General features: G+C 43.1%; 2 protein-coding genes across 3 annotated transcripts; one reads left to right on the top strand and one right to left on the bottom strand.

Annotated features, from left to right (window-relative positions):
* Positions 1 to 2,170: 2,170 nt before the first annotated feature.
* Positions 2,171 to 4,386, top strand: LOC115168717 (phospholipase A and acyltransferase 4-like). Its single transcript, XM_029724239.1, has 6 exons — positions 2,171 to 2,296; positions 2,630 to 2,704; positions 2,976 to 3,084; positions 3,225 to 3,361; positions 3,639 to 3,770; positions 3,987 to 4,386. The coding sequence occupies exons 2-6, from the start codon at positions 2,690 to 2,692 to the stop codon at positions 4,116 to 4,118; spliced, it is 525 nt and encodes a 174-aa protein (XP_029580099.1). The 5' UTR covers positions 2,171 to 2,296; positions 2,630 to 2,689; the 3' UTR covers positions 4,119 to 4,386.
* Positions 4,387 to 7,501: 3,115 nt separating this feature from the next.
* LOC115168703 (N-terminal kinase-like protein) lies at positions 7,502 to 23,463 on the bottom strand. 2 transcript variants are annotated; one of them, XM_029724207.1, is made up of 18 exons: positions 23,205 to 23,463; positions 21,705 to 21,845; positions 21,260 to 21,382; positions 20,458 to 20,678; positions 19,981 to 20,071; positions 19,665 to 19,820; positions 19,342 to 19,500; positions 15,563 to 15,670; positions 15,343 to 15,456; positions 15,011 to 15,166; positions 14,045 to 14,233; positions 12,506 to 12,581; positions 11,243 to 11,449; positions 10,896 to 11,041; positions 9,018 to 9,113; positions 8,386 to 8,685; positions 8,097 to 8,175; positions 7,502 to 7,957 (listed from the first exon to the last, which is right to left on the bottom strand). In XM_029724207.1, exons 1-18 carry the CDS (start codon positions 23,310 to 23,312, stop codon positions 7,830 to 7,832), a joined length of 2,598 nt encoding a protein of 865 aa, XP_029580067.1. In that variant the 5' UTR covers positions 23,313 to 23,463; the 3' UTR covers positions 7,502 to 7,829. The 2 variants fall into 2 exon arrangements, with proteins under 2 accessions (XP_029580067.1, XP_029580078.1); XM_029724218.1 differs by having other exon boundaries at positions 7,502 to 7,954.
* Between the last annotated feature and the right edge of the window lie 367 nt (positions 23,464 to 23,830).

The following is a 23,830-nucleotide window of genomic DNA, read 5'->3' as shown; positions in this document are numbered from 1 at the left end:
GTGACTAACAGAAATGGAATAATGTGTCCCTGAACAAAGTAACAGTCAGTATCTGGTGTGGCCACCAGCTGCATTAAGTACTGCAGTGCATCTCCTCCTCATGGACTGCACCAGATTTGCCAGTTCCTGCTGTGAGATGTTACCCCACTCTTCCACCAAGGCACCTGCAAGTTCCCAGACATTTCTGGGGGAATGGCCCTATCCCTCACCCTCCGATCCAACAGGTCCCAGACGTGCTCAATGGGATTGAGATCCGGGCTCTTCACTGGCCATGGCAGAACACTGACATACCTGTCTTGCAGATAATCATGCACAGAACGAGCAGTATGGCTGGTGGCATTGTCTTGCTGGAGGCTCATGTCAGGATTTGCCTGCAGGAAGGGTACCACATGAGGGAGGAGGATGTCTTCCCTGTAACGCACAGCGTTGAGATTGCCTGCAATGACAACAAACTCAGTCCGTTGATGCTGTGACACACCGCCCCAGACCATGACGTGCCCTCCACCTCCAAATTGATCCCGCTCCAGAGTACATGCCTCGGTGTAACGCTCATTCCTTCGACGATAAACGCGAATCCGACCATCACCCCTGGTGAGACAAAACCACGACTCGTCAGTGAAGAGCACTTTTTGCCAGTCCCGTCTGGTCCAGCGACGGTGGGTTTGTGCCCACAGGCGAAGTTGTTGCCGGTGATGTCTGGTGAGGACCTGCCTTACAACAGGTCTACAAGCCCTCAGTCCAGCCTCTCTCAGACTATTGCGGACAGTCTGAGCACTGATGGAGGGATTGTGCGTTCCTGGTGTAACTCGGGCAGTTGTTGTTGCCATCCTGTACCTGTCCCGCAGGTGTGATGTTCGGATGTACCGATCCTGTGCAGGTGTTGTTACACGTGGTCTGCCACTGCGAGGACGATCAGCTGTCCATCCTTCCTCCCTGTAGCGCTGTCTTAGGCGTCTCACAGTACGGACATTGCAAGCCCTCATGCCTCCTTGCAGCATGCCTAAGGCACGTTCACGCAGATGAGCAGGGAACCTGGGCATCTTTCTTTTGGTGTTTTTCAGAGTCGGTAGAAAGGCCTCTTTTGTGTCCTACGTTTTCATAACTGTGACCTTAATTGCCTACTGTCTGTAAGCTGTTAGTGTCTTAACGACCGTTCCACAGGTGCATGTTCATTAATTGTTTATGGTTCATTGAACAAGCATGGGAAACAGTGTTTAAACCCTTTACAATGAAGATCTGTGAAGTTATTTGGATTTTTACCAATTATCTTTGAAAGACAGGGTCTTGAAAAAGGGACGTTTATTTTTTTGCTGATTTTATGTTTCAGTAAGATTGGATTTTTAAAATGTATAACAATGGTTATCAACTGTACTGCAGGGATGGAACATAAAGTCACAAAAAATGTCGGTTGTGGTGGCAGCTGCAGAGAGGTATTTGGGTGTGCAAGACTTGACATCAGCATACCACCTTGCATCCCACTGCTGGCTTGCTTCTGAAGCTAAACAGGGTTGGTCTTCGTCAGTCCCAAGATGGGAGACCAGATGCTGCTGGAAGTGGTGTTGGAGGGCCAGTAGGAGGCACTCTTTCCTCTGGTCTAAAAAAAATATCTCAATGCACCTGGATGGTGATTGACCTGTGAAGGGTGCCGTCTTTCGGCTGGGACGTTAAACGGGTGTCCTGACTCTCTGGGGTCACAAAAGATCCTATGGCACTTATTGTAAGAGTAGGGGTGTTAACCCTGGTGTCCTGGCTAAATACCCATCTGGCACTCATACCATCACGGTCAACTAATCAGCCCCAGTTTACAATTGGTTCATTCATCTCCCCTGTAACTATGCCCCAAGTTGTTGCTGTAAATGACAATGTGTTCTCAGTCAGCTTACCTGGTAAAATAAGTGTTAAATTAAAAATACATTTTTAAAAATCAGAGGAGTTACAGGGTGGTGGTGTCCCATCCTTTCAAGTTGTTGACTTGAGGAAGGACTAAATAGATTTAAATAGTGGAGTAGGGTGGTGTTATTTTTTATTATTATGTTATTTTTGTATTTTTTTGTGAGTGTAGTGTTAGATGGTAGGATAATTGTTTATTTATTTTTTTCAAGCAAAGTATAAGGGAGTTGTACTCCAGTGTAGTAGGTGGCGGTAATGAAACATTTGTTGGATGCCAACCGCCGTTAAACCTCATCGGAGAAGAAGTTAAACCTCATCCAGGAAGAAAAATAAATTGACGTCTGATTTTTAGTTCTGTGTTCGAAGTGAAAGTAAGCAACATCGAGGCCACGACACCGAACTTACTGTAAGTTATAAGAATTTAAATGTATTTCAATTATTATCTTTACAGAAATACTTGTGAGGAAGATTACAAATAGCTAGTTAGCTAACTGGAGTCGAAAGTCATACCATGACTCTTGACAGCACGCAAACACTGTCTCTGTTGTTGCTGTCTGTGGTCAGTTAGCTAGCAATCTATTTCGTTGCATAATTCATATTTTTATAGACACCAAAACACAGTGAAATGAGATCAGTGTTGAATTTATTTGCCAATTGTTTGATTAATAATTTGTGAGTTTGTGTTATGGTAACAGGCCCCTTTTTAAATATAACCCATTGGTTTCGTTTTGACGTAAAGGGTTGAGATCGAAGCTCAGTAAAGGGAAATTAAAGCTGTGTAAAGGAAATTACAGTAACCATGGCTCCAACATTGGTAAGTAAAGTCCAGTCCTTATGTTGTGTCCTCTGTCTCTATGTAGTCTTACCTGTTTGTTTAGAACATATTTACATTTTGTTTGTACAATGCATGAGTCATGACTGAAGAACTTTTTATAGTTCCCTGATCAGAGAACTTTCCCTTTCAGAACTGCACACTTGGCACTTTAACAAGATGCTGCCTAGCAACATCCCTGTATTTGCCAATACACAGATTGCTAAATCATTTTTAATGGTTTCATCATTTAAAAAACAAACATTTTTGACAGTATGATAAGAAGCCGGAGCCAGGGGATCTGATAGAGATATTCAGAGGGAACTACCAGCACTGGGCTTTGTACGTTGGTGACGGTTTTGTTGTTCACCTGGCCCCACCCTGTGAGTAATACTCTTGATATAGTGTACTCAACAATTGATATACTGTAGATATAGAGTATATGCAACTCAACACTGATGATGTCTTGTCTGTGCACCCCTCCCTTGGAACTTTCCCTCACCCATGTCTCTTTGCTCCCCAGCCGAGGGACCTGGGACCAGGGCCAACAGCATGATGTCTGTGCTCAGTGACAGGGCTAAGGTGAAGAAGGAAGAGATCTGGGATGTGGTGGGGCATGATCAGTGGTGTGTAAACAACCAGCTGGATGAGAAGTACCAGGTCAGTAGCAGTAAGTACAGTAGGGCTGTGTCCCAAATGGCACCCCATGGGGCTCTGGTGAAAAGTAATGAACTATGTAGAGAATAAGGTGCCATGTGGGACACAGCCTGAGTGATCCTGTGTGGCTCAGTTAATAGAGCATGGTGCTTGCAATGCCAGGATAGTGTTTTCCATTCCCACTGGGGCCACCCTTATAAAAATATATGCATGCAAGTTCGCTTAGGATAAAAGCATCTGCTAAATGGCATGTAGTGTTATTATTATATTATCATTATAGGTCAGACCCATACATGAGATACTGAGGGAAGCCCAGGCCTATGTGGACCAGGAGATGCCCTACTGTGTCTTCAGGGGGAACTGTGAGCACTTTGTCACAGATCTGAGATATGGGAAGGCTGAGTCTCGACAGGTAGGAACTGTGGACTGGTGCTCAACGCTAGTTGTACTGTGCTCAGCGTAGAGTCATTTTGTGAGTCGTAATAACATTCTGAACTTAGTCAAGACACACGTGAGTGTAGAGTAACTGGTGTACTTGTTGTTATACATTCAAAGCATCTATGCTGTGATACTGTTTCTGAATCAGTCATTCATTCATTCAAAGTAATGTTAGTCTTTTTCTACCCAGGTTCGTCAGGCTGTGGAAACTGTGGGAATGACTGCAATGGTGGGCTTCGGAGTCCTTGCTGTTGCAGGTATCGCAGCGGCCATCTTTGGAGGTGGAAGCAAAAAGAAGAATGAAGAAGAAGAATATAAGTGACCAACTGTATAATAGCTTCCTGAGCAGCCAGTCACCAATAAGCCTAATAGAGATTAATTATTTAACTACAGTACTGCCATTGTCACTTTGTATAATTCTGGGTTTTTCAGAAGGAAGGGTTGAGTATTTCCATAATATATTTTTTTTTACAGTTACACAGACATGAATGGAAAGGAGGAAAATTGTCTGGTTATAATTCCAAGGTATACAGCCTTGGAGGGGCCATAACCTTGCAGGCTGCTAGACTATGCTAGCTGTTTTTAAAAAATGTTGTCAGTTACTTATAAGCAGTGGTGGGAAAAGTACCCAGTTGTCATACTTGAGTAAAAGTAAAGATAACTTAATAGAAAATTACTCAAGTAAAAGTGAAAGTCACCCAGTAAAATACTACTTTAGTAAAAGTTTAAAAGTATTTGGCTTTAAATATACTGAAGTATAAAAAGTAAATGTCATGGCTAAAATGTACTTAAGTATCAAAAGTAAAAGTATAAATGATTTCAAATTCCTTATATTAAGGAAACCAGACGGCATCATTTTCTGGTTTTTTAATTTACGGATAGCTAGGGGCATGCTCCAATACTCAGACATAATTTACAAACGAAGCATGTGTTTAGTGAGTCAACCAGATCAGAGGCAGTAGGGATGTTCTCTTGATAAGTGCGTGAATTAGACAATTTTCTTGTCCTGCTAAGCATTCAAAGTGTAATGAGTACTTCTGGTTGTCAGGGAAACTGTATGGAGTAAAAAGTACATCATTTTCTTTAGGAATGTAATGAAGTAAAAGTTGTCGTATATAAATAGTGAAGTACAGATATCCTAAAAAACGACTTAAGAAGTACTTTGAAGTATTTTTACTTAGCTTATAAGCAGTGGTGTCCCAGACCTGCTGTTTTCAACTCTCTAGCGACAGCAGGAGCGGTAGAGATACTCTCAATGATCGGCTATGAAAAGCCAACTGACATTTACTCTTGAGGTGCTGACTTGTTGCACCCTCGACAACTACTGTGATTATTATTATTTGACCATGCTGGTCATCTATGAACATTTGAACATCTTGGCCATGTTCTGTTATAATCTCCACCCGGCACAGCCAGAAGAGGACTGGCCACCCCTCATAGCCTGGTTCCTCTCTAGGTTTCTTCCTAGGTTTTGGCCTTTCTAGGGAGTTTTTCCTAGCCACTGTGCATTGCTTGCTGTTTGGGGTTTTAGGCTGGGTTTCTGTACAGCACTTTGAGATATCAGCTGATGTAAGAAGGGCTATATAAATAAATTTGATTTGGTGTAAAGTACCTATGAAGTTTCCCTATTAAAGTTTTAACATATTTCTGTAGACTTAGATCTCTTTATAATGGGATAAAATGTTATTCCACTGAAGTTCTAATATTTCTATCATGAAGAAAATTGTCTATAGGACCCAGGGCTCTCGAGTGGCACAGCCGTCCAAGGCACTGCATCTCAGTGCTAGAGACATCAATACAAACCCTGGTTCGATTCCAGGCTGTATTACAACCGGCGCACAATTGGACCAGCGTCGTTAGGTTTTGGCCAAATAAGAATTTGTTCTTAACTGACTTGCCTAGTTAAATAAAAAAATAAAAGGACCCACAGAACTACTCCCTATTTATATATTCTTAATTCCATTACTTTACTTTGGATTTGTGTCCATTGTGTGTATTGTTGTGAAATTAAGATATTACTTGTTAGATATTACTGCACTGTTGGAGCTAGAAACACAAGCATTTTGCTACACTTGCAATAACATCTGCTAAACATGAGTATGTGACCAATAAAATTTGATTTGATTTGAACAAAATCATACTTTTTAATTTTTTTTAAATGTTGGATTGAAAGATTTGAAATCTTAACTGGTGTTTGATCTTTAAAAACTTGAGTTTGAAGAGTTTGTTTATTAAATATATTGATAAACTGAACCTTATTAGCGTTTTAGCTAAAGAATCCGCCTTTATAAAACAATGCATCTGATTTTACTGTCTTCCTCTCCCATATGGACTTCCCTCCCTCACACCCACAACATATTTAAAAATCACAGCACAGCTTGTCTGACCACATAACACCAGTAAATAGTGCTGCCATCAAACAAAGGCACAAACAGAACCTTCCCTTGACCCACCCAACTCTAACAAGATAGTTGATGGGCAGAACTATTTTGCACTTTATGATTTGATATTAAATAGCTAAGTGACTCCATAAATATATTGGAGGAATCTACAGGTAAAATTGCATGATAACACTGTCCATGTTCAATAGTTTGGCTTCAAGTCAGTCAACCCACCACCACTAATAATAACTGATTGGCTCCGAGGGGATGTAGCCGGGTCTATATTATTCATCTGAAAACAGTGAAGTACAGTTCATCAACAGAGACCAGGGCCACGTTCAGTAGGCAAACGTTGTGGAACGTTGAAGATAGAAATATCCTGAATAGACCTGACATGATTCCTTATTCTATGCAAGAGGCATGTTTGTTCTACATAACATATTTCTGTTCCACAACGTTGTGCGTCGCTGAACGTGTCCCAGCATTACCCTTCAGGGAAGTACCATATGTTGTTTGGTAGGTAAGTCACATATACAGACCCATGCATGAAGACTATCCGTCTTATTTCTGCAATGTGACAGCTCATATAAAACATTCATAACCCATTTATGCGTATATGTCAAATAAACATTCAGCATATACACACACTTTATATATTTTTTAAGAGACTATTTGACTTGAGCCTGTTTGAATCTGTTTATAATTGTATAATTAGCCTAACAGTAGTAATTATCCTGTTATGGGTCAGTTGGATTGATCGAAGTGCATTGTATTTGGACACAGGTAAAGTACAAAGGCTGAGTAGCAGAATGATTCCATGAGGGTTGAATAGGAGCCATGTGTCTGGGGTTATAGCTGATGGAGCCTAATTACTGTTCTAGAGCACTGTCTAATATCCTTAGTTTTATATCCTTATATACTCTTAGTATGAATACATCTTTGATATTCTTAGAGAATGGAAGTAGTGTTAAGTTTCAGCTCTTTGTGCATGAGAAGTGTAATTATTTAGTGGACTGCAGTCGACTGTAGGAGTGTGTACTCCCAATAACTAAGGCACGGAGGAGCAGGAAGGTTCCGGACTCAGGCTGGGACACGAAAACACCAAGAGGAACAGACTCAGTTCCTGTCCAGCAGCAGAGACTGATTATTTATCATAGAAATACAAGAAAGTGACTTTGCCTAGTTGGAAGGTATAAATATACAGTATGTCCTTGTGTGACCTCTAGATGTGCTGTGCAGCTGCAACACCCACTGTGGGGAATAAATCTAACTTGAGTTTTTCTCAGAGTATGTCTGGATTATTGTACCAGAAATTACAACCTAACAACATTGATATCATTTATTTATAAAAACATATTCAGATTTTTTTGTCACAGTCCTTTTCAGACAAATACACTTCTTTACAACGTAAATATGTGATGTAATGTTTAAACCCCAGAATAATCTGGATGAGTCCTGTCTCAGCCTCTTATCCCTTTCTTAAACAATGAGCAGCTTGCACTGTCGTCAAGTTCAGTGTCTCTTGTTCTTTTGATAATGGAATGTTGATCCTTCCATACATTTCACCCGCTCTGTGGGAGTCAGGGAAAAGTTATCACAGCACACGGTCTGCCTTGCTTCCCATCTTCTGCCAGCCCTCCTTTTCCTTCCAGTCAGTCCAGTTTCCGAGTGCCCAGTTTGAGAGGACCCTTAGCTGCCTTGCGCTCTGCCCGTTTGGCCTCCAGTTCTTTCCTCCTCTCCTCACGTTTCTTCTTGGCCAGCTCTGCCTTGCTTAGGCCTGCTTAGGAAATAGAGACAGACATCTGTTATCGTCTGTCTTGAAGCTTATAACATGAATAGCATATTGTTAAATGACTCCCTGGTTTCAGATGATTGAGAGAAATAATGGAGTAGAGATGTTAGAGCAGGTTGAGACTCACCTGGACTTCCGTCCACAGACTCCCAGCTCTCCTCGGCTCCCCAGTCTCCAGCAGGCTCTGCACTCCAGCCATCACCAGCCTAGCATGAACCAGAAAACACATGCAGAATGCACACGCATTAAAACACACACCGTGATGCCCCTCCATTTCCACATCAAAACCATTCCCCACTTAGCATCAACACCAAACTTTTACCTACATTTTGACAAACCTGCTTGTCAGTTCTTCAAAACACAAAGCCTACTCCTGTCAAAGTATTTTATTTATAAAGCCCCCCTCCTCTCCTCACCGTAGCAGTGGGGGTTGCTCTCTGAGACACATTGGCGAGAAAGTCAGTCTGCGTGTCTCCCTTAATGTCCCAGTCATACTCGCTGGCTAACCGAACCCCCTCCGGCAAAGCAGCACTCTTAGTGGCTGGCGCAGTCCTACCCTCCTCCTCCCAGTCATTGCCCCACCCATCCTCTCCCGGTGAACTCTGACCCTGGCTGTCAGCCTCCTTCTCATTGGACCAGCTGTCGTCGGCATCCCAGCCCGAGCTGCTCCAATCAGAGCTCTGCTTTTTTACTGCCTCAGAGGAGGCTAGAGACACCTGGATGGAGACGGAGACAGCAATGAATGAGGTTTCAGCACTCAAACGGTTTTAGATCATGGACCTCTGTTCACTAGGTTGGAACTTTCAGCACTTAGCAGATGAATATGTAAATACATTCCTGTCATTTAGCAGACGCTCTTAGCAATAGAGAATACAGTTTGTGCAATCATCTTAAGATAGCTAGGTGAGACAACCACACATCACAGTAAGTACATTTTCCTCAAAAAGTTTGAGTGGTAGTTACTTTACAGTGCCATTATCTTTGACTCTTTTTCAAACACTCTGCCTCCCTGAATAACCCTCAGGTCTAAATAAAACCAGATACGTACTCCTCTTACACTGGCCTTCTTTTTGACTGATGACATTCCGGACCAATCAGAGGAGTTCCAGTCATCTGGGTCTGCTGCCTGTACCTTCTCTGGGTCCTGGAGGAGGGGGGAAGAAAGAAAGCGAGAGAAGGACAGAGATGAATAACTTAATTGAGCAAACAGAACATTATTTGCGTATTTCCCATGTTCCGTGACAGTTGACGTCCCACGGTCCCAACTGTCAAATCCCACCCCAAATCCCATCCATGTCAATTACAGTTGAAGTCGGAAGTTTACATACACCTTAGCCAAATACATTTAAACTCAGTTTCACTATTCCTCACATTTAATCCAAGTAAAAATTCCCTGTCTTAAGTCAGTTAGGATCACCACTTTATTGTAAGAATGCGAAATGTCAGAATAATAGTAGAGAGAAGGATTTATTTCAGCTTTTATTTCTTTCGTCACATTCCCAGCAGGTCAGAAGTATACATACTCTCAATTAGTAGTTGGTAGCATTGCCTTTAAATTGTTTAACTTGGGTCAAACGTTTCGGGTAGCCTTCCACAAGCTTCCCACAATAAGTTGGGTGAATTTTGGCCCATTCCTCCTGACAGAGCTGGTGTAACTGAGTCAGGTTTGTAGGCCGCCTTGCTCGCACACGCATTTTCAGTTCTGCCCACAGATTTTCCATGAGATCGAGGTCAGGGATTTGTGATGGCCACTCCAATATTTTGACTTTGTTGTCCTAAGCCATTTTGCCACAACTTTGGAAGTATGCTTGGGGTCTTACATTTGGAAGACCCGTTTGCAACCAAACTTTAACTTCCTGACTGATGTCTTGAGATGTTGCTTCAATATATCTACATCATTTCCCTTCCTCATGATGCCATCTATTTTGTGAAGTGCACCAGACCCTCCTGCAGCAAAGCACCCCCACAGCATGATGCTGCCACACCCGTGCTTCACGGTTGGGATGGTGTTCTTCAGCTTGCAAGCCTCCCCCTTTTTCCTCCAAACATAACGATGGTCATTATGACCAAACAGTTCTATTTTTGTTTCATCAGACCAGAGGACATTTCTCCAAAAAGTACTATCTTTGTCCCCATGTGCAGTTGCAAACCGTAGTCTAGCTTTTTTAATGACGGTTTTGGAGCAGTGGCTTCTTCCTTGCTGAGCGGCCTTTCAGGTTATGTCTATATAGGACTCGTTTTACTGTGGATATAGATACTTTTGTACCCGTTTCCTCCAGCATCTTCCCAAGGTTCTGGGATTGATTCGCACTTTTCGCACCAAAGTACGTTAATCTCTAGGAGACAGAACGTGTCTCCTTCCTGAGCGGTATGGCGGCTGCATGGTCCCATGGTGTTTATACTTGCGTACTATTGTTTGTACAGATGAACGTGGTACCTTCAGGTGTTTGGAAATTGCTTCCAAGGATGAACCAGACTTGTGGAGGTCTACAATTGTTTTTCTGAGGTTTTTGCTGATTTCTTTAGATTTTCCCATGATGTCAAGCAAAGAGGCACTGAGTTTGAAGGTAGGCCTTGAAATACATCCACAGGTACACCTCCAATTGACTCAAATGTTGTCAATTAGCCTTTCAGAAGCTTCTAAAGCCATGACATGCTTTTCTGGAATTTTCCAAGCTGTTTAAAGGCACAGTCAACTTAGTGTATGTAAACTTCTGACCCACTGGAATTGTGATACAGTCAATTATAAGTGAAATAATCTGTCTGTAAACAAATGTTGGAAAAATGACTTGTGTCATGCAGAAAGTAGATGTCCTAACCGACTTGCCAAACTACAGTTTGTTAACAAAACATTTGTGGAGTGGTTGAAAAACAAGTTTTAATGACTCCAACCTAAGTGTATGTAAACTTCCGACTTCAACTGTACCTCTAAACTTCCCCAGTCCTCGTCATCCCAACGGTCTCCAATTGGCTCCTCGTCCTTCTCTGTCACCTTAGGGGAATCTGATTGGATAGCAAGGCCAGAAGCAAAGGGTAGAGTCATGGAGGCCGGTGGTGGTTTAACTTCAGAGCCTGGAGGAAGGAGAGATGGAGGGATGAAGAGAACGGTGAGGTGAAAGGTGAATGTAAGTTGTGGACTGATGGGTACAGCTTTGCCAGCACTTCCTATGTTTCTGTGGGGGATGCCGCCGTAATGTACACAATGACCTAAACAGAAACATATCTAAGATCTGAGTGATTAAGAGGTATCATGTTCATAACTCAGTTCCTTACCCACGGTTACCCCATCTGTCACAGGGTTCCCGGTGCGAGGAGAGGCAGTCCCAGCAGCAACAGGGGTGTTGTCGGCCGGGCCGCCCACCTCTGCCCCCGGGCCGGTCCGAATGAGCTTGGAGGTCAGAGAGGACACCCCCGTCACTGCCCAGCCTGCCCAACTGGCTGCTGCCCCCGCCGGCTGGGCTGATGACATCACATCCTTTTCTAGGATGAAAGGGAGATAATATTAGACACTCAAAGGCTGTACTCAGATTCCTAACGAGCATAGCGCAATGACTGGAAGTCTTCAGGTACAGCTAGCGCTAGTTAGTTTCATGAGTGAATGCTATCTAACTTCCTTCATACTGACTATCCTACCGATCCTTGACTTTGGCGATGTCATTTACAAAATAGCCTCCAACACTCTACTCAGCAAATTGGATGCATTCTATCACAGTGCCATCCGTTTTGTCACCAAAGCCCCCATATACTACCCACCACTGCGACCTGTATGCTCTTGTTGGCTGGCCCTCGCTTCATATTCGTCGCCAAACCCACTGGCTCCAGGTCATCTATAAGTCTTTGCTAGGTAAAGCCCCACCTTTTCTCAGCTCACTGGTCACCATAGCAGCACCCACCCGTAGCACGCGCACCAGCAGGTATATTTCACCTTCGGCCGCCTTTCCTTCCAGTTCTCTGCTGCCAATGACTGGAACGAACTGCAAAAATCACTGAAGCTGTAGACTCATATCTCCCTCACTAGCTTTAAGCACCAGCTGTCAGAGCAGCTCACAGATCACTGTACATAGCCCATCTGTAAATACCCCATCCCCATATTGTTATTTTTTTCCCTTCTCCTTTGCACCCCAGTATCTCTACATGCACACTCATCTTCTGCACATCTATCACTCCAGTGTTTATTTGCTATATTGTAATTATTTTGCCACTATGGCCTATTTATTGCCTTACCTCCCTTATCCTACCTCATTTGCACACACTGTATATAGACTTTTTCTGTTGTATTATTGACTGTACGTTTGTTTATTCCATGTGTAACTCTGTGTTGTTTGTGTCGCACTGCTTTGCTTGATCTTGGCCAGGTCGCAGTTGTAAATGAGAACTTGTTCTCAACTTGCTTACCTGGTTAAATAAAGGTGAAATAAAATAAAAATAAAATACTGAACACAAAAAAATTACTAAAAATGCAGATGCAGATAAAGGACTTCATTGCCAAAATCCCGCAGTATCCGTTTAATGTGAGAACAGTGCTTGTTAACAGACCTATTTCAGCCAGCTTGGTTGGATCTTCAGAAACAGTCTCCAGCTTTGTCAGGAAACTCTTGATGGCTTTAAATGCCTGAGGGAGGAAGAACAGAAAAAAACAAGTTCCATCCAATTGGCGACAGATTTTTGTGCAAATATTCTAAAATATGCATAAATAAAATACGCAGATTTTCCCACCAGAGATGTGTTTCCATCAAATTAACTTGTGGATAAAAGTATGTGTGTGATGACATAGTGCACATAAAAATGACCATGTACCGAATAAAAAATACAAGTTAAATGGGTTTCCAGCGCATTTTCAACTCGACTGATGGTTTTGTCACCAGAAATGTTGCATTATATAGTGAATGTACCCACTCTGGTATTGGTATGTGCGCTAACGAACAGCTGGCAGATCCAGTGCGGGTATAGCCTACATGATGACAGTCTTATGGACTACAGAACGAGATTATTTTTATTTGTCAAACAGCAGCCAAGCATAGATGATCATGTCACCAGAATACAACCCACGATATTTATCAGAAAGAAGCATCAAGCTCATCACTGTGCACTTTCACCACCCTGTGAAGTTAATCAGAACTTATTTCATCTGTAACCTAATAAACTGTATGCTTTCCACTTTCACCACCCTGTGAAGTTCATCAGAACTTATTTCATCTGCAGCCTAATAAACTGTATGCTTTCCACTTTCACCACCCTGTGAAGTTCATCAGAACTTATTTCATCTGCAGCCTAATTAACTTCCTGCTTTCCCGAGTCGTAGTGGGAGGAGCATGTCATCGCGTGACTCCAAGTTTACTTCCATATGATGGTTATTATATCAATATTTGCACATAAAAGCGCATCCACTGACATTTCTAGCATAATTACATCTTACAGACACAAAAACATCCCGCCATATCCAGTATATATTTTTTTGTCGACATTTGGAAAGTTCACCGCCAAATTTGCAGTTTCCATCAGGCCTATCGTAGGCTTTTCTTTAATCCGACATACTTTACTCGCATAAAAAGGTTGGATGGAAACCTGATTACAGATTGAATGTTGCGATGTGAAATGAGAGTGTAGGGAAAAATAGATTGTCCCACAACTGCAGATGGAATGTTGCAGGGTGAAATCACAGAGTTTCTAAATCCAGAGGTGCAACATTGTGAGACTTCCGGGAATGCTTGTGAAAAAGATCAGGCCAAGGTTTGGGAAGTCAATTTTGTTAATTTTCTCGAAATCTAAAGGCACAAATCTAACCTCGTGAGTGACACGTTTTCATTTTCGTCAAAAACAACAATACCAAAGGAGTGCTTTTGATTTGACGACCTGTACAGGCGCAAGACAACTGTTAGAGCTGATGATGTGTTTCTACGCATGAGGTTAGCTCGTCATCGTCACCATGACATCGCCTACAAGTGTGATCGGGGATTTCTATTGGAGAAGCAGCTTTAGCCTGTCTTTAGTGAAATATTTCTAAACAGAATGTTAAATGTCCCAGTCCTGTGGTTCAATGTGTGAGGGGTGTAAGGTGTTTGTAGTGCTTCTCACCTGATCTCTAACGTTCTTGTCAGGGTCAACAGTGAGGGTACAGAGCGTTGGCAGTACTCGTGCTGCGCTCTCCGTCACATTGTAGTAGTTGTGCGTTGCTGCGAAGCCCAGAACCCCAGCCGCCCGAGATGCGGGAAATGGGTCCTTAGTGGCCCGAGAGAACGCAGAGATCAACACTCGCTGCCGCGTCTGTGGAGGAAAGGAGAGGGGCATGAATAAGAGGGGCAGGCAGAGGGAGAGAAGAAAGGGGCAGGGAGAGGGAGAGAAGAGAGGGGCAGGGAGAGGGAGGGAAGAGAGGGGCAGGGAGGGAAGAGAGGGGCAGGGAGAGGGAGGGAAGAGAGGGGCAGGGAGAGGGAGGGAAGAGAGGGGCAGGGAGAGGGAGGGAAGAGAGAGGGAGGGAAGAGAGGGGCAGGCAGAGGGAGGGAAGAGGGGCAGGCAGAGGGAGGGAAGAAAGGGGCAGGGAGAGAAGAAAGGGCCAGGGAGAGAAGAAAGGGGCAGGGAGAGAAGAAAGGGGCAGGCAGAGGGAGGGAGAGAAGAAAGGGGCAGGCAGAGGGAGGGAGAGAGGGGCAGGCAGAGGGAGAGAAGAAAGGGCCAGAGAGAGAAGAAAGGGGCAGGCAGAGGGAGAGAAGAAAGGGCCAGAGAGAGAAGAAAGGGGCAGGCAGAGGGAGGGAGAGAAGAAAGGGGCAGGCAGAGGGAGGGAGAGAAGAAAGGGGCAGGCAGAGGGAGGGAGAGAAGAAAGGGGCAGGCAGAGGGAGGGAGAGAGGGGCAGGCAGAAGGAGGGAAGAGAGGGGCAGGGAGAGGGAGAGAAGAGAGGGGCAGGGAGAGGGAGAGAAGAGAGGGGCAGGCAGAGGGAGAGAAGAGAGGGGCAGGCAGAGGGAGAGAAGAGAGGGGCAGGCAGAGGGAGGGAGAGAGGGGCAGGCAGAGGGAGAGAAAAGGGGAGATGGGTAAAGAGAGAGAGTGAGTTACCCCAGCGTTGAGGTAGGGGGCGATCTTTCCCAGGCACACAGTGGTGTTGCAGCGGATTGGTCCCTGCTCGTCTCTCGCCTGCAGTCGTGCAAAGTGCCTCATCAGCTCCTGATTCACATTACTCTCATTCAGCTTGGGGGCCAGCAGCAGCATGGACTGGGAGATGGAGAGAAAGACAGAGGCATAAAAAAAACAAGAACAGTGCGTTGGGAACACCATTAACCACAGGGAAGGAACCCTGTCAGTTCCACTTGAATGAAGAAGTGAGTGAAGCCATCAGGTCGTGTGAGTATGTTAATCACAGTCTGACAGACTGGGTGAGACCGTTATACCTTGACAGTCTGCTCTCTGATGGCTGGGTTTGTGTCTGTGAAACCATGAACGACATGAGGGAAGATCTGCGAGTTCACCGCTGCATCATTTAGATACTGAATAAACTGCTCCATCTGAAGGAAAGAGAGATGAGGACGGGGTTGGAAAGAGGAATAAAACAAGAGATCTACAGCAAACACTCATTCCGCCTCTGTACTCTGATGTGTTGGTACACTGTACCTGTTGAAGCAGTCGTATCCTCATGGCCCGGTCTGTAGAGGAGAACATCTTTACAATGACAGGAATGATCTTCTGCTGGTACTCCTCCGCAGACAGGAACTTACCCACCTGACAGGAACAGAAAGAACAAGGAGAGATGGAAGAAGGAACCTTCTGCTAAACACCAGCCTGAACTTCAACAGTGAAGAGGAGATTCCGGGATGCTGGCCTTCTAGGCAGACTTCCTCTGTCCAGTGTCTGTGTTCTTTTGCCCATCTGAATCTTTTCATTTTATTGGCCAGTTTGAGATATGGCTTTTTCTTTGCAGCTCTGCCTAGAAGGCCAGCATCCCAGAGTCGCCTCTTCACTGTTGACGTTGAGACTGGTGTTTTGTGGGTACTATTTAATGAAGCTGCCAGTTGAGGACCTGTGAGGCGTCTGTTTCTCAAACTAGACACTCTAATGTACTTGTCTTCTTGCTCAGTTGTGCACTGGGGCCTCCCACTCCTCTTTCTATTCTGGTTAGAGCCAGTTTGCGCTGTTCTGTGAAGGGAGTAGTACACAGCGTTGAATGAGATCTTCCGTTTCTTGGCAATTTCTCGCATGGAATAGCCTTCATTTCTCAGAACAAGAATAGACTGACGAGTTTCAGAAGAAAGTTTCGTTTCTGGCCATTTTGAGCCTGTAATCGAACCCACAAATGCTGATGCTCCAGATACTCAACTAGTCTAAAGAAGGCCAGTTTTATTGCTTTTATTAGTTTTCAGCTGTGCTAACATAATTGCAAAAGGGGTTTCTAATGATCAATTAGCCTTTAAATTATAAACTTGGATTAGCGAACACAACATGCCATTGGAACACAGGAGTGATGGTTGCTGATAATGGGCCTCTGTACACATATGTAGGTAGATATTCCATTCAAAATCAATCGTTTCCAGCTACAATAGCCATTACAACAATGTCTACACTGTATTTCTGACCAATTTGATGTTATTTTAATGGCACAGAAAATGTGCTTTTCTTTCAAAAACAAGGAAATTCCAAAGTGACCCCAAACTTTTGAAAGGTAGTGTGTGTGTGTGTGTATACAGTTGAAGTCGGAAGTTTACATACACTTAGGTTGGAGTCAATTAAACTAGTTTCAACCACTCCACAAATTTCTTGTTAACAAACTATAGTTTGGCATGTCGGTTAGGACATCTACTTTGTGCATGACACAAGTCATTTTTCCAACAATTGTTTACAGACAGATTATTTCACTTATAATTGACTGTATCACAATTCCAGTGGGTCAGAAGTTTACATACACTAAGTTGACTGTGCCTTTAAACAGCTTGGAAAATTCCAGAAAATTATGTCATGGCTTTAGAAGCTGCTGAAAGGCTAATTGACATCATTGAGTCAATTGGAGGTGTACCTGTGGATGTATTTCAAGGCCTACCTTCAAACTCAGTGCCTCTTTGCTTGACACGATGGGAAAATCAAAAGAAATCAGCCAAGACCTCAGAAAAACAATTGTAGACCTCCACAAGTCTGGTTCATCCTTGGGAGCAATTTCCAAACACCTGAAGGTACCACGTTCATCTGTACAAACAATAGTATGCAAGTATAATCACCATAGGACCATGCAGCCGTTATAACGCTCAGGAAGAAGACGCGTTCTGTCTCCTAGAGATGAACGTACTTTGGTGCGAAAAGTGCAAATCAATCCCAGAACAACAGCAAAAGGACCTTGTGAAGATGCTGGAGGAAACAAGTGCAAAAGTATCTATATCCACAGTAAAATGAGTCCTATATCGACATAACCTGAAAGGCTGCTCAGCAAGGAAGAAGCCACTGCTCCAAAACCGTCATTAAAAAAGCCAGACTACGGTTTGCAACTGCACATGGGGACAAAAATCGTACTTTTTGGAGAAATGTCCTCTGGTCTGATGAAACAAAAATAGAACTGTTTGGCCATAATGACCATTGTTATGTTTGGAGGAAAAAGGGGGAGGCTTGCAAGCCGAAGAACACCATCCCAACCGTAAAGCGCGGCGGTGGCAGCATCATGTTGTGGGGGTGCTTTGCTGCAGGGGGGACTGGTGCACTTCACAAAATAAATAATTCTCTCTACTATTATTCTGACATTTCACATTCTTAAAATAAAGTGGTGATCCTAACTGACCTAAAACAGGGAATTTTTACTTGGATTAAATGTATTTGACTAAGGTGTATGTAAACTTCCGACTTCAACTGTATGTATGTATGTATGTATGTATGTATGTATGTATGTATGTATACACACACACACACACAATGTGTTCTTCAGACATACTACATATTCTATCCATCTACTGTTCATGTCTATACATCCCATCATGTGCACAAAAATATAAATGCAACATGTAAAGTGTTGGAGCCATGTTTCATGAGCTGAAATAAAAGATCCCAATATCTTTCTATACGCACAAAAAGCTTATTTCTCTCAAATTTGGTGCACAAATTTGTTTACATCCCTGTTAGAGAACATTTATCCCAAGAAAATCCATCCACCTAACAGGTGTGGCATTTCCACGAAGCTGATTAAACATCATGAACATTACAAAGTTGCACCTTGTGCTGGGGACAATAAAAGGCCACTCTAAAATGTGCAGTTTTGTCACACAAAACAATGCCACAGATGTCAAGTTGAGGGCGTGTGCAATTAGCATGCTGACTGCAGGTATGTCCACCAGAGCTGTTGCCATAGATTGAATGTTCATTCATCTTCCATAAACCAACTCCGTCGTTTTAGAGAATTTGACAGTACGTCCAACTGGCCTCACAACCACGTGTAACCACGCCAGCCCAGGACCTCCACATTCCGTTTCTTCACCTGCGGGATCTTCTGAGACCAGCCACCTGGACAGCTGATGAAACTGAGGAGTATTTCTGTCTGTAATAAAGCCCATTCTGATTGGCTGGGCCTGGTTCCCCAGTGGGTGGGCCCATGCCCTCCGAGGCCCAACCATGGCTGCGCTCCTGCCCAGTCATGTGAAATCCATAGATTAGGGCCTAATGAATTTATTTCAATTGACTGACTTCCTTATATGAACTGTAAATCGTGGAAATTGTTGCATGTTGCATATATATTTTTGAAGCTGATTGTGAGAATGCCAAGAGTGTGCAAAGCTGTCATCAAGGTAGAGGGTGGCTACTTTGAAGAATCAAAAAAATATTTTGATTTGTTTAACACGTTTTGGTTACCACATGATTCCATATGTGTTAATTCATAGTTTTGATGTCTTCACTATTATTCTACAATGTAGAAAATAGTAAAAATAAAGAAAAATCCTTGAATTTGTAGGTGTGTCCAAACTTTTGACCAGTACTATATCTATCTATATACACACACAGATACACGGACTCTGACATTGCTCGTCCTAATATTTCTTAGTTCCATTCTTTTACTTTTTAGATTTGTGTGAATTATTAGATATTACTGCACTCTTTGAGCTAGGAACACAAGCATTTCGCTACACCCACAATAACATCTACTAAATATGTGTATGCGACCAATAACATTTAATTTGATTTGTAAAAAGGGCTTAATAAAATACATTTGACTGATGGAGGAAGGGTGGGAAATGATTAGTTGCCAAAAGCATGTTTCCCCCTGAAGAAATGACTTTAACTCAAACCACTTCCAATGATTATGCTTTACATAGATATTACATAGTTTTCCCACTTCTGCATAAAACAGAGGAGCAATTCAATGCCAGGCCGGTGATTCCTTCTCCTATCTGAATCCCTCCTCACTGCCTCCACAGCACACATACCTTAAACAGAGGTGTGAGGACAACAGCACCAGCGTTGCCAAACTCAAAGGCAGTGAGAAGCTGTGGCAGCACCTTGTGCTTACAGAAGTCCTCTGGGAATGAGTCCAGGTTCTCACTCAGGTCCTGAAAAAACTGATGCTTCTCTGCTGGGTCTTTGATCTGGATCACATAGATTTATGTTAGACAGACATAAGATACATAGATATTTCACACTTCACAGAATAAAACATTTTATCGATAAACCAACACATTTCAATGAGAGCTATGTCATCTCTATCGTGTCAAGCTTTTTCTATAGCGGGGATAGGGGTCAGGAATCACACCTGGATCTCCTCAAGGAAAAGGTTGCTCTCCACGAAGTTGTTGCTAAGGAATCCTCCGCGAGCTCTGCAGTTCTGGAGGAAGCGAGCTGGGTTCGGCCGGGCCCTGGCATTGGCCCCTACCAACTCACAGTAGTGTGGCACCAATGCTTTAGGGATCTGAGTGACAACATACCATAATACATTTCAAATCACTTCCAATTAATTCATGACCTTTGATATTTTTGACAGGATGATATTAGAATCACTTTAGGATTTCCTTAAAATGTGTGATGCTCTGGTAAAATCTTAGAAGGTAAAGGGTGGGGGAGGAGGGTACCTTTCCGAGGGAGCGTAGGGAGGTGGTTCGGGGCAGTGGACCATTGAACACTTCCCAGATCAGACAGCCCAGCCGCCACACATCCCCAGCCCTGGAACATAGAGATATTTTATTTAACTAGGCAAGTCAGTTAAGAACAAATTCTTATTTACAATGACGGCCTACCCCGGCCAAACCCAGACAACACTGGGCCAATTGTGAGCCGCCATATGGGACTCCCAATCACGGCCGGATGTGATTCAGCCTGGATTCGAACCAAGGACTGTAGTGTCGCTCTTGCACTGAGATGCAGTGCCTTAGACCGCTGCGCAACTCGGGAGCCCAAGAGATATACTTCATACTACAAATATTAAGTATCTTCAGACTACATCAAGCATTGAACTAAAACCTTTGTATGTGAGATACCAGCAATACAATTTGCAATGAAATCAGTATTTTACACCCTCTCATTCTTAACTGATTGTCTGTCCGTCTCACCATTTCTCTCCACCGTTTGGTGATTCAGGGGGGTCGTATTTGTCCATGTCAGGGTGAACAGCTTTAGCGGAGGGTAGTGATGTGGAGGCGTCCTCATTCTCTGGGGTCATGTGGTCCAGACCGCCAAGCTTCCATTCTCCGGCTCGGTCCACAAACACAGACCAGATACCCAGGTTGTTGTGAAGGAGGTGGCAGTCATTCACCAGGAAACTAACGGCTTTCTACAGGGGGGAAATAGCGTGTGTGAGCAATTATTTGATTAATTACTTTCCTGTATTTGATTTACTGTTGATATGGATTGCTATGTAATAAACATGATTTTAGGTATGGGAAGACATAGACAGATGTATTCCCTTGGGGGAAGTTAGTCTACAATCATCTGTTGTCACGGAGTACTGATGTTTCTACCTTTGACCTGTTTAACTGCCAGTATCAACTGTCTGCCAGTGTTGAATGTTATGGTTAAATGTTGGCTCCATTCTGGGCCTGGGACACGCTGATAATGTATCTGTGAGACTGTGTTATTCTGTAGCAGCTAATGTTGTGACTTCCTATGAGCCCTTCGGGCTGGTGTTTAGAGAACATTCAGTACCGTTTGATTAACATAGAAAAGGGCCTTCTCAGAGAAGATGGAGAGTCACCTTTCCATTGAGAAAGAGATTGATAGAGAGAAAGAGACACAGAGGAAGGGAGAAGGATAATGGAGTAGAGGTGGAAGAGGATTGATAAAGGACAAGCAGAACTCAACATACAGAAACACATGAGGAAATGAGAGCACTCATCTCTCCTTCAGTCTACTGACCACAATCTGATGAAGGCCCCAGGATATCTCCAGCTCCCCAGAGCCCCCCCGGTCTGACTGGGCCTTCAGGTGGGCTGCCAGGGAGGTGACCTGCTCTGTGACCAGGTACAGGCTCTTCTCTGTCTGCAAGGCACCAGAAAGAGACAACAATAACGCATTCATGACTTGGTAAAAATGTGCATTACAGTCTTAAGTATTTTTCTATTATATGGTGAGTACATCAACGACTAGCACAATAGCTACTGTTTCTCTATAGAACTGGTAGACAGGGGAATAACTGATTCAGTCGATACTCACCACAGTCTGAAAATAAAAACAGATACAAAAGAATGCAGAAAAAGAGTTATAAAATACTGAATCCTGTTGTTTGCCTTTTAAATATCAACTATATTGTGATGTTACACTATATGCATTTGGGGTGAAACACCCCGACACAGACACACACCTCCAATCCATCTACGTAGGCCAGGATGTTGGGATGTCGAAGGGTCTTCATGCGTTTGAACGCTGCCTTTGCTAGCTGGGCCTGTTCCTCTGTCCCCGTTGACACCTCGTACACAAACACTGATACTGGCTCCCCACCTATCTGAAGAGAGAGATGTCAAAATGTGACAATGTCATGTTTCATCATTGGTATGAGGAGAGATGTTATTGTGGTTAGGAGAGATGAAGTTACAGTCTCCATGGTGAGGCCAGATGCCTCAACCACACTCACAGGACAGGTGTTGTTCGGTTCTGTACCTTGCAATAAGTGTTGTTGTCATGTCACCACACAATTTGTCTAAGTCTAGTAGCTATTTCAGGTGAAACACAGAAAGACACCTAGCCAAGTCTGTCATCAAAGGTTCTACCATTGCATTCCCATGGCTTTGAACAATAAGTAAAGGAAACAATGCAACCTTTGATGACGAATGAACTAGATAACGTTAGCATCTAGTTAGTTAGCTACCAGTCAAAACAAGACTGACACTGCGAACAACATAATTATTCGTCATGATATCAGTGGTGGAAAGAGTACCCTACTGTCATACTTGAGTAAAAGTAAAGATAATTTAATAGAAAATGACTCAAGTAAAAGTGAAAATCACCCAGTAAAATATTACTTGAGTAAAAGTCTAAAAGTATTTGGTTTAAAATATACTTAAGTATCAAAAGTAAATGTAATTGCTAAAATATACGTAAACATTAAAAGAAAAAATAATGTCAAATTCCTTATATTAAGCAAAACAGACGTCACCCTTTTCTTGTTTTTGTATTTATTTATGGATAGTCAGGGGCACACTCAGACATAATTTACAAAGGAAGCGTGTTTAATGAATCCGCCAGATGAGTTGCAGTAGGGATGTTCTCTTGATCTGTGCGTGAATGGACCATTTTCCTGTCCTGCTAAAGCATTCAAAATGTAACGAGTACCTTTGGCTGTCAGGGAAAATGTATGGAGTAAAAAGTATACTTTCTTTAGGAATGTAGAAGTAAACGTTAAAGTTGTCAAAAATACAAAAACCTACTTAAGTAATGTTAGTACTTGAAATTATTTTTTACACCACTCCATGAAATGAGTTGGTCGAAATACATTTCGCATGTAACTAACGTTAACTAGCTGACGTTCTTAGCTCACAACAGTGACTTGCTAGCCAACGTTAGATAGTTAGCGGAGATTGACGTGGCGAGAATACGTGGCCCTGCATAAACAAAACCTACTAGTTAGGTAGCTATCTATACTAGCCTAGCAGTAACGTTAGCTAACAGTGCCGTTTTAGCTTCTGTAGGCGATAAATATCCTGACAATGTTATATATATATCGTGATAATCATGTATGGAAATGACATTCAATTTCATCCCAAAAATAACTAGCTAGCGAGACCTTGCCTTGTATCAGCTAACCGCTACCTAGCCAACAAGACATTCTGTTAAAATATATTTCTGCCCCCACAATTTGATTTACCTTTCGTTTGCCCCGATGTAGTGTCCATATTCCGGACGTTTCTTGAGTTTCCGGTAAAATTTCATAATTAAAGTCTTTGACTGGATCCCTAGCGAAAAAGGACCACATCTCTGATTTCTTCCAGTACACATCAATGTAAACAACAACTATAGCGAACCGCAGCCTGCTAGCTAGCAAGCTGGCCCCTCCAGAGAAATCAGACCCTTCCCTTACGTTCCACACCTTGGGGAAAGCAGAGTGAGCGGTGGGTGACTCAAATGTTGACTTCTTTCTTCCAGAATTAATATTTTAATACCGATAAATAAATTACATTTGCCTCTGTGGTCATGGGACCTTTGACCCTGTCGATTTACAGCAGCGAGGAAGAGAGGCCCAACTCGTGGGAAATATTTATCCAACCAGTAGGTTGCGTTGTTTCGACTACCAGGCAACGGTTTTTGTATGGAGGCCAGTGTCGAACTTGGTCAACCTCAAAACTTGAATGGCTTATTTGCTACGTGAGGTTTATTTGATCGAATATAAGTTTCGTAATGGTTAAGTTATTACGAGTGTAACGATATGTAGGACACGAGACATTCCGTCAACTATGAGAAGAAAAAAAAACTTTATATCAGTTGTCTCGAGAT

Source organism: Salmo trutta, chromosome 3, assembly GCF_901001165.1.
Source record: "Salmo trutta chromosome 3, fSalTru1.1, whole genome shotgun sequence".
Classification (NCBI taxonomy): Eukaryota; Metazoa; Chordata; class Actinopteri; order Salmoniformes; family Salmonidae; genus Salmo; species Salmo trutta.
This window is presented reverse-complemented; position numbering and strand designations above follow the sequence as displayed.